Raw genomic sequence first — 10,098 nt, forward strand, 5'->3', positions numbered from 1 at the left:
CACTTGTAGGTGGTTATAATGTCGTGGCTGATCAGTGTATGCAAACAGAGTCCCTAGAAATGGTCACTATGCTTATTAAAAACCTCTAAAAACAACAACAAATGGCCCAGTTAAGATTTTGTCCAAAGTAAGGTTTGTGTTTTTGTGTATTGACAAGTTATTCTGCCTCCAATCAGTGTAAAATTCTTACAAAAACTGACCAAACAGCGAAATATTTTTGATTCCAAAGTATCACACTACAATTGTATCAACTATACTCTATGATTAAATGAAAATAAATGTTCAACTAGACTCCATGCTCTTCCCATGAATCCAGACTGAATCTTATGATGAATGTCTCGTGAGAAACCCCCTGAGTTAAATGTTTACATTATTTATCATAGTTAAAGGACCCCAGACCCTCTCGGCTCAGGAGATCCTTGCTTGGTCAAATTATATTATATAATTAGATAAGAAGGTGGCTACAAAAAAGACAAATGAAGCCGCACAACCTAACAATCATACTTGTTTTCTTTCTGTAAATGCAGCTGCTTGTATTTCTAATGTAGATCACCTCTTCAATTTCCTCACTACGCATTTTAAAATATCTAGAGCCCACCAGACACTACAAACCAGCAGAGATTTCATGGCCACTGTACGATATTTACTGTGTATTGTACACAGATCATCATCCACCAGGGGAGTCCACTCAGTTGCACAAATGCACGCAACACAAGCTGTACCAAAAACCTCAGTTATCCAGAAAACAAAGTCTTGTTTCTGTCTTGTCAGTAAATGAGGCTGCATTCAAATCTAAACCGGGATCTTCTGCTCTGCCAGAGGCCTTCACAGAATCTGTCTGAGCTCCATAGAGTCTAATTTAAAGCCTAGAGGCTGCAGACCAAGGGCGCTGGCTTCATTTCAACAATGTAAGGCACAGAGTGTATCAGCTCCTGAACAGCAAATCACACTGACGTACTGCTGGCGCACAGGGAGCCGACAATTCTTATTTTTATTACCACAACAAACAAGAAAAAACAATTATATCACTTAATATTTCAGACCTGGATGGCAGTGAGCAATACAATACTGAATTTGGCTAAAAAAAAAAATTAAAAATTAAAACTGTCTGACAAATGTTCCCTAAGATGCTTTAAGAATCATACTGAAAGTACATTCAAACAACCTGGGCAGGATATGTTTGCTTTTGAGACTAAAAGCAACCATAAAACACAGTATTTGCAGCAAACAGAGTTCACCGTCCTCCTAATATCTCTTCTTGTGTGTTTGTCAGAGAAAGATAGAAAGTTTTCATCCGTCTGAGGTCCCTGGAGTCAGGCTGAGCTCCATAACTTAAGAGTGTCATTTAGAACTAGGAGTCTTCCCACCAAAGGTGTGAGTTTCATTTCTGCTACACAACACGGGCAGCAAATCACACTGACATACTGTGAGGAGCCTGAATCCCTCATTCTACCCCAGCAGAAGAAACACATTTATAGAAAACTAGGAAAAGCTCCAACGCAAAGACAAGTGACTGTAGGAAATTCAAAATGACAAATTCACTTTGCAAATGCTTAAAATGATGTTAAATGAATCAATATCACCTCATGTGGTCAAGAGCAACTGTGTACCAGACGTGGCACCAAGATCCATTTAAGTTGGACAAATTCTGGGCATCCATGACGTAAAAAGAACCACGTGATTACAAGCTGCAAGAGACAGTTTTGATAGAACCAAACCAGCAACATTGTGCATATTCTGTGGATCAACAGCAAACTTTGCATGTGTTTTAAGAAATTAGGCAACAATGAACCTGGAAATGTTCACTTCTTGCATTGATTTAAATGATCCTAAACAATAAATTCAGCTACAAATATTTATAAAGAGTTTCTCTCATTTTATTCAAACTTCTTAAAGCGTCCAACTTTTTAAGCAACCATCAATTCTTACAAACCACACCATGAGACCATTTATAAAATACTAACGTCGCGCTGGACAAACAATACATCAACACTGCACTTGGTGGCTGTGGACAAATGATTCTAAAGATCGCACCACAGAGGAAGCTGTTGCGTGATTTGAACACCTGCCTCCGACTGCTGGGAATAACACATTAGGACATGATGTCTGGAACATCTTTAGGAGGAAATGAGTTTGGAGAAAAATGAGTGTGAATAAAGACTTGAACTCTCAGATGGTTTCATTTCTGTGTGAGAAAGTCCAACATCTTCAAGAATGAACATCTTTGCTTTGCGCAACTCCTGACTGATCAGCGAACAAGTGTTTCACAACTTGGCTCAACCTGTCTGAGGAACTCTGATGAAATCAGTCACCACCTGCTGATGCACATTTCAAACACATTTCTAAGGACATCTGTCATTTCCAGTGAGATTCTTAATAGTTTGTTTTTGCTCACTTTGAAGGGCAGCTGTGATAGATAAGAGTCATGCTTTTAGACTGTCGTAAGTGTTCAGCATCCGTTTATTAAAAAAAACGATTGTGATTTCTTCCTCTCTTGAAAACAAACCCAAACCTCTGCTGGCTTCAGTCAGATCTGCTCTGATCAGGAAATGAGCTGTTGTCTTGCATATTGGTTTCAAATTCATAATCTCTTGAGATTCTTGTTCCTTGCCAACCTGGGCTTTCTTTTCTTCTTCTCACCCGTGTCTTTGTTTTTCTGATTGGCTTTAATCTCTGCTTCCCACTGTTTTTTCACCAGGGTGTACAGCCTCATGGTGGCCTGTGCGTCTTGGACCTGGAAATCAAAAGAAGAAAGATTCGAAGATCAGTCCAAGATCTCATTTTGTATTATTTACAAGTATTCTTTCGTAATGTTGGACAAGAATGTAGTGGTGAATAAACCAGCTGTTATTGTTGACAAAATGAGGCAGCATGTAATTTCATCATGATGACTTACAGATGAATGTTCACCCTGTTGGACTTTCACATGGAGGATTTCTCTACAGAGGACCTTTAATGAGGGTCGACCACTCTAAAAGAAATAAAGCATCTCATTAGCATTTAAATTTCATGATTGGGTCTGTGACCTTCTACTGAACATTCACAGCTTCTACGTGCAAGTTGTGAGTTATTGGTGATCAACAAGTTCTGAGACTGTGCCTATGAAAAGCAAAGACCGGATGTTTTTGGCCACCATCCCATCACGAAATCAACTTCTTATGCAACGATACACCACTTCAAGTACTTGGAACATTCTGACCACTTTCTGGAATTGTTTTTCTGACCATCTGCAAATGCACATTTGCGATTTCGACATCAAACACCAAACTTGAGAGCAACTCCGTGTCAAACTGACCCAACTCTCATGTTGAGGATCATCACTGCTAACCAGGGGTAGGTGTGCGGACACGCACCAAACAACAAACAGCAGCACGCGCAGTCAAACAGCCTGCAGTTTCCAAGACTAACAAAGGTGCATCAGGGCAGCCACCTGACCGTCAACATTCACAGGGTTGTGGAAGTTCAGCTGTAACATCCTGAGGCATCAGATGGAGAACATTCAGTGGAAACAACCTAAGCTACAGCATGTGCTATTGTAACCACGCATACAACCTCACGCACAAGTCTTCTGACTGCAGCAACACAATCATTTGCTCTCCCACCAAGCTGTGGGTTCAACATTTTGACACAGTGCAGGAGATCCCAGAGTGCCACACAGACAAGTGGTGTCACGGTTACAGAACCAGACTTCCAAGAAACATTGCAAATATGACAGAAGTGCTGGGAGCAGCGTAATAGTGCGTCAGAAAAATACTTCCAAGGAAATCGTGGAAAAACCTTTCTTTTCATAGGCCGAGCTTGACAACTTCTTAAATGCAACCAATATCATACAATTACCTTTACAATCTTCCTAAAGGGTTTATACTTCTGAGTGTCTCTGATTTTCTTTTTTGGATGATCCAAAAGCAGAATCTGAAACAGAAGTCAGTTTAATCTCGGTTTGTAAGTGCTCACAAATAGTTTGAAAAACATTTCGGAAAAATCCAATCTCAGATATTCCATCCATGCTACCTTTAAGTCGTTGTGTATGGCGTGTCCAACCACTATCCTCCCTTGCAAGATGTCAGCCACTTCCTTCTGCACTGTCTTTACATTCTCTCCTGTGGTGAGACAAACACAGATGATTTTTAAAAAAAAAACATAAATAATAACAGTGTTTGGAGACCATTTTAAGCGATTAATTCTAACTCTTTTTACTAGCTTATAAAGTCATTACACAGTATTATAATGACAACTTATTTCATGACCCACCGTCTTTGATGTCGTTTGGTCGGATTCCACTGACGGCTGTCCTGTAGTCCGTCACCTTCTCTGTTGGTTTCACGTATTTGTCATAGATGCATTTCCCAAACTGGTTCACGAGGGACACACGGGCCAAGATGCTGTCCTCTCCGGAGGGACCAACTCCCACCATCTCACAATCAATGGCCACAATTTTGGTGAGGCTAATGTTGGTGAATAATGAACAAGGGTGACAAAAGAGGAGAATCTTCACTATTATTTCAACTTGCCTGAAGAGTTATGTCTCTCCTTTTTGTCTGTCTATCTAGTATAGGCCATACAAGTGTTTTTACAACATTTTTCTTTACTGTCGATCATTTCCTGCATCAAAGTGGGGAATCACAGGACTGAACTTGAATGGACAAACTAGACAGCCACAGAATAATGAAGTCCAGGGTTTTTAATTTGAGTCTTTGTGGGGCAACAACACACAACATTAAGCATGACTAGTCTACATACATCAAGACAATGAATCAGTAATACCTTATTCACAGAAATATATGCACTTTCATATTATTTTTATTATAAAAAATAATACGAAAGTATTATAACTGACCTGAGTCTTTTTAAATCAAAACTCAAAACTTTCCTGTTTGAAATGGTTTTTAATACCTAGCAGCATGGTGACATTTTCTTACTTTTATTTCTTTTAGATAGTGTATTTTAGTGCTGTTTTATTGCTGTTTATTTTATTGTTTTATTGTATATTTTAAGGGCTGCACAGTGGCGTGGTGGTTAGCACTTCTCACCTTGCAGTTAGAAGATCCCCGGCCTTCCCGGGATCTTTATGCATGGAGTTTGCATGTTCTCCCTGTGCATGTGTGGGTTTTGTCTGGTTTCCTCCCACAGCCCAAAACTATGCTGAGGTTAATTGATTATTCTACATTTGCCTGTAGGTGTGAGTGCGATTGTTTGTCCTGTTTGAAGTTACTGTAGTGTTTTTAAGTTATTTTCTTGTTTGTTTGTTTTTTTTTACTGTGAAGCACTTTGGTCACCCTTTGGGCTGTTGTAAAGGGCTATAGAAAAAAACTCACCCCTCAAACGCTTTCTCCTTGACCAGGGCGCTCTCTGTGTCCTTGGGTTTCTGTATGCCCTGCTTCTTCCTCATGATCTCTGCTGCTTCTGCTCCCACCGTTGCCTCAATGTCATCGGGGTCCACATCATCAAACCAGAGGTCGTCTCTGCAACAGCACAAGACGAGGTTAGCACACATAATTATTCCTGACCTGGATATCAGCAGGAGTTAGTGCTGCATACTTACTCTGTAGCCTTCTTCTCTTCGACCTCAGACTTCTGTTTCTTGGCTGCTTGCTCGCTGTTTGACTTTCCACCGTCCCTTTTCCTTTTTGGAGCAGCAGGCTGCTTCGTCTCGGAGGCAGCTGGCTCCTTCACATTCACCTGAGTCTCCTTGGGGACGCCAATGCTGTTCGAGACAGTTTTGTGCTTCACTTTTTTCCCGCTGTCTGTTTGGCTGGGACCAGCAATGTTCTTGGAAATATTTTTAGAAGATGTTTCTGTAGGTTTTTTTGGCAGGACACCGTTCTGATGTTTGGGTGTCACAGGCTGCTGCTTCTTCTCCGGCTGACTGGCCTTTAACATCTGTTGAAAAAGTTTAGCACAGTTGAAGACAACCTTCAAGAAGTGCTGAACAAATACAAGTACATATGACAAAGTACTGTACTGACAAACCTCTTGTAATATTTTCCAGTTGGCAGAGAAGTGCTGGGCATCCTGTGGAGGAGCAGTTTGCTGAGCTTCAGCTTTTTCTTGGCTCTTGTTTGGAGGCATTTTAATCTTCTGTTTTATCCAGTACTTCTTTTTCTTTTTAACGGTGCTGTTCTTCTCTTTATTTGTGGGCTGAACGTTTGCATTTTTTGCCTTCGTTTTAGACATTATGGCAACTGCTTTCCCTTAAATATTTCCTCTCATTTAATGAAGTATTTCACCGTCCTCAGCCACGTTGTTCATGCGAGCTTCGTCACTTACTAACCAGGTAACGTTTAAAAAGTAACAGTCGGTGTTGTCTCGTCGAAATAAAATGTGTCCCAGAGTAAATTTACCTCGTAGAATCCCCAACACAGAGAAAATGTTCTGGTATTTTCCCTAACTGGTGGTAAAATCGCTCAGTAGTAAACTTCATGCACTGAGAAGCCATGCTGCAGTGTGTATTTCCGCGGTGTGCAACAGCTAAATGTGTCCGCCAAAAACATGACATCGATTACAGACTAAAATGATGTGCGAGTTTTGTGTTGCTTTGCAAAATATAGAATTGCACCATCTACTATTAAGCAAAAGGTTGCGTTTTATGGTTTATTTTGAAGCTTATTCTAAATGCGGAACGAATATTTTAGCAAACATTTCACGTCGTACTAGATATCACGTGGGACTATGTTTAGATGAGATGGGTTCCACCATACTGTGGATGTTTCATATCTTTAATGTGTAAAATTAAATAAGCAGAGAAGGTTTGATGTATTTTTTGACTTTAACTTGTTTCGCTTTAGACAGTCAGCTTCATAAATACGTCTCATCTTACGTTTTGACATCTTGGTTAAAAATCCAGCTCGATTGTGTTGACAGGAAAATATCTGGTGTTGATTTTGAGAGACATTAAATGCGTTCAGCAGGATTATAGCTAAACGACCAAAACAAATCCGTGTTTATAGGTACGTAGCTCTAGCAATCTATGTGTCTGAACAGCTGTGTTTTATTACACTCCCTCAAGGCTCGTTTTTTATTTATTTTGGTTCCAGATCATGGTGGAAAATTCTCCTTCTCCTCTGCCAGAGAGGGCCATTTATGGGTTTGTCCTTTACCTCGGCTCACAGTTTGGCTTCTGTAAGTCCAAAACTGCTAATTTCACTCTTCTGATAGAAAGTATAAACTATTAAACACATCTTATAAACAAAATTACAATGTCTCTCTTTTTGCATAAGTAGCAAACATTTTCTCAATCTTATAATTTTTCAGTGTCAAACATATGAAAACAATTATGTTAATATGTTGTTATCATTTTCTCTCTATAGTTCTTTATTGCTTGTGGGCATTTGTTCCAGATGAGTGGCTTCATTCAATAGGGCTCACTTACTGGCCTCAAAAGTAAGTAGAATCCTGCAAATAAGATGAGACAAAAACATTAACTAGTAGACATTAGTAGTTTTGTTATCATTTAACTGAAGCCTTTTGTCCTGTGTAGGTATTGGGCTCTTGCGGCGCCAATCTATCTGCTGGTGGCTTTAATGATCTTTGTGTTGCTGTTGTTCGGAGTGAACTTTAACAACACGGCGCCACTCGACTCCGTGGACAACATCACAGGTAACTGGTTAGTGAAGTGGCACCAATTCTACCAAGCTCAACTCAGATTTTTTTAAAAAGCAGGAAAGTCTTCCAGATTTTACTCTTGAGTCAGGCAGAGTCTCATGCAAAAAGGTTTTATTTGTCAAAAGGCAACGATTACCAGCTCAAACTATGACTTAGTCTCAGGACTGAACTAACCGCTCTTCTCTTGGATTCCTGTTTTTATCTTCATTGGGGCTCCTCCTGTACCCAGGATTGCCTTCCATTTTTCTTTTGAAATTCTGTACTTGGGCTGGAATTCAGGTTGTGAACTTTGAGGTTGTCTCTGCCGTCTGCTGGGACATGTCTTAGCAAATTCTATTGGTATCATGACTCAGCTTATTTTCAGTTTTCATTAGACCTTGACACCGTTTTTGCGGTTGTTTCAGCTCACATCACTACTACAGGGAATATTACTACAACACTGAGCAGCATTATTACTGCACAGATCCTTCTACTGCACTGGAAAAAAATGCCCCTCTCAAAACAAGAAAAAACTTATTTCAAGGAACTTGTACCTTGAAATAAGTGAAAAAATCTGCCAATAGAACAAGTGAAAAATGGCTTGGTAAGATTTCTTGAAATAAGATGTGATATTTAGAATATTGAGATCTTAAAATTAGCTGGGAAAACTTATTTTAAGCTATGTTTTACCAGGATTGTCAACCTTGGGTGTCTTAAAATAAGCCAGACACGCTAAAAAAAAATAGTACTTTTTCACTCAAAAATAGATTTTTGCTTTCATGTAACCTCCTAATTTGAGATGTATTAACCCTCCTGCTGTCTTCATTTATGAGCACCAAATAATATTGCTTCTTTGTCTGAAAAAAAATCCCCAAATTTCTGAAAATTTGCAAAACCTTCAGGAAGAAAACTCCAATAATTCCTCAAAAGTTTCCCTTAAAAGTTTTATTTTAAAAAATACATCAAATTTGGCAAGAAAATTCTTGTAAATATTTTTCAAAAAATGAGTAAAAATCTTCCAAAAAAATCCTAAAAATATCTAAAGTGATTACATATATAGCAGTAAAACTTGTAATATTTTCTCTAAGAACATTCACAAAAAAATCAACCAAAATCCAGCAAAATTCGCTGGATTTTGGTTGATTTTTTTTGTGAATGTTCTTAAGAAACATTTTTAACATTTGTTTTTTTTTCCACCAAAAAATGTTCAAAGATTTCCCAAAAATGTTGACATCAGAAGTTTCACTGTGAAAATATTTTCAAACTGTAAAACGGGTCAATTTGACCCGCAGGGAGACAGGAGGGTTAAACTTATTTTGAGTTTTCTTGTAAAATTTAACTCAAAACAAGATAATTTCAAGATTGTTTGACTTAACAAGATATTTAAGATGCATTGTCTTAAAACAATTCCCTTCATCAAAATACAGCTGTGCAACTACATTTGTACTACAATCAGACTTCTAATAACACTGACACCCCAGTTACCACTGTGCAGTCCTTAGTGCTATACTTACCTTGTCTGTAAGTAGGAAAAAGACATTTTGTGATCATCTAAGAATGTGCTAAAAGGGAATAAACAAGGGAAAACTGTTTAAACTTAGTATATAATTTGCAGTTTAGTCGTACTCGTGTCTCTGGACATGTAAGAAAACACTCCAAACTTTCTAATCCTAACTCTTATGCCATACTTTGTTTCCCTTCTGTTACAGATGTGTATGCACAAGGCCAGAGGACAGAATGCTCCCGTAAGGGGGGAATTCCTCGACTAAGGGATGTTTCCATCAGTGAAGTCAACCAGATGTTCTATTTATCACCCAAGATGTAGCAAACACAAACTGATTTTGCTTTAGGCAGAATAGCAGTGAAGCTACTGGGGATTTTTATTCTGTTGTCACTGCTTATCATTTGTTTACAAAAGATGGATGATGCTTTATTTATTTTTCAAAGAAGGGTGTAACATGGGAAGAAGCTAGTCTGAATCATTTGTTTTAGTGCTTTATGCATCTATGGTGGGGTGAACTGATGTGCTGTGTGTTAATACCAGTGATGAGCTGAAAGTGATACAACATCAGGATGTATTGTTCAGAGCAACTTGTACACTGGATGACTAATAGAGTGTATGTTTATATGCAATAAATTACACATTTTTTATATATATTATTAAGTGTCTGTGTATACAGTGCTTAACAAATTTATTGGACTACCACCCAGCTTAAGGTTATCCATGAATTTTCAAATTTACTGTTTTACAAAAAAGCTGAAAAAAATAGTCAAACACATTATTTATTTTATGATTGAGATGCCAAATGACAGTTATTTGCTTGCATTTCTGGACAGAAAAAAATTGTAGTGGTTGTATTTTATTCTTGATTAATTTCTGACTTCCTTTCTGACTCTGGGTATAAAAATGTGAATTTAGTTTGGAATTCCTCACTGCTGTTCACAATGGTGAAGCGTAGGGACTCACCGAGAAAGATAGAGTCTGAATTAAAACACTTCTTGATGCCGGATGGTCTT

The 10,098-nt window shown here is 38.5% G+C and overlaps 2 protein-coding genes across 2 annotated transcripts; one reads left to right on the forward strand and one right to left on the reverse strand.

The window, feature by feature from the left end:
• Positions 1-966: 966 nt before the first annotated feature.
• rexo4 (REX4 homolog, 3'-5' exonuclease) lies at positions 967-6,465 on the reverse strand. The gene is made up of 8 exons (XM_023293805.3): positions 5,971-6,465; positions 5,543-5,880; positions 5,316-5,462; positions 4,252-4,445; positions 4,012-4,100; positions 3,838-3,912; positions 2,897-2,971; positions 967-2,734 (listed from the first exon to the last, which is right to left on the reverse strand). The coding sequence occupies exons 1-8, from the start codon at positions 6,172-6,174 to the stop codon at positions 2,582-2,584; spliced, it is 1,275 nt and encodes a 424-aa protein (XP_023149573.1). The 5' UTR covers positions 6,175-6,465; the 3' UTR covers positions 967-2,581.
• A 202-nt stretch (positions 6,466-6,667) lies between these two features.
• pigp (phosphatidylinositol glycan anchor biosynthesis, class P) lies at positions 6,668-9,741 on the forward strand. The gene is made up of 5 exons (XM_055004541.1): positions 6,668-6,947; positions 7,035-7,119; positions 7,308-7,380; positions 7,478-7,596; positions 9,291-9,741. Exons 2-5 carry the CDS (start codon positions 7,038-7,040, stop codon positions 9,404-9,406), a joined length of 390 nt encoding a protein of 129 aa, XP_054860516.1. The 5' UTR covers positions 6,668-6,947; positions 7,035-7,037; the 3' UTR covers positions 9,407-9,741.
• Positions 9,742-10,098: the final 357 nt, after the last annotated feature.

This window comes from Amphiprion ocellaris, chromosome 18, assembly GCF_022539595.1.
Source record: "Amphiprion ocellaris isolate individual 3 ecotype Okinawa chromosome 18, ASM2253959v1, whole genome shotgun sequence".
Lineage (NCBI taxonomy): Eukaryota > Metazoa > Chordata > Actinopteri > Pomacentridae > Amphiprion > Amphiprion ocellaris.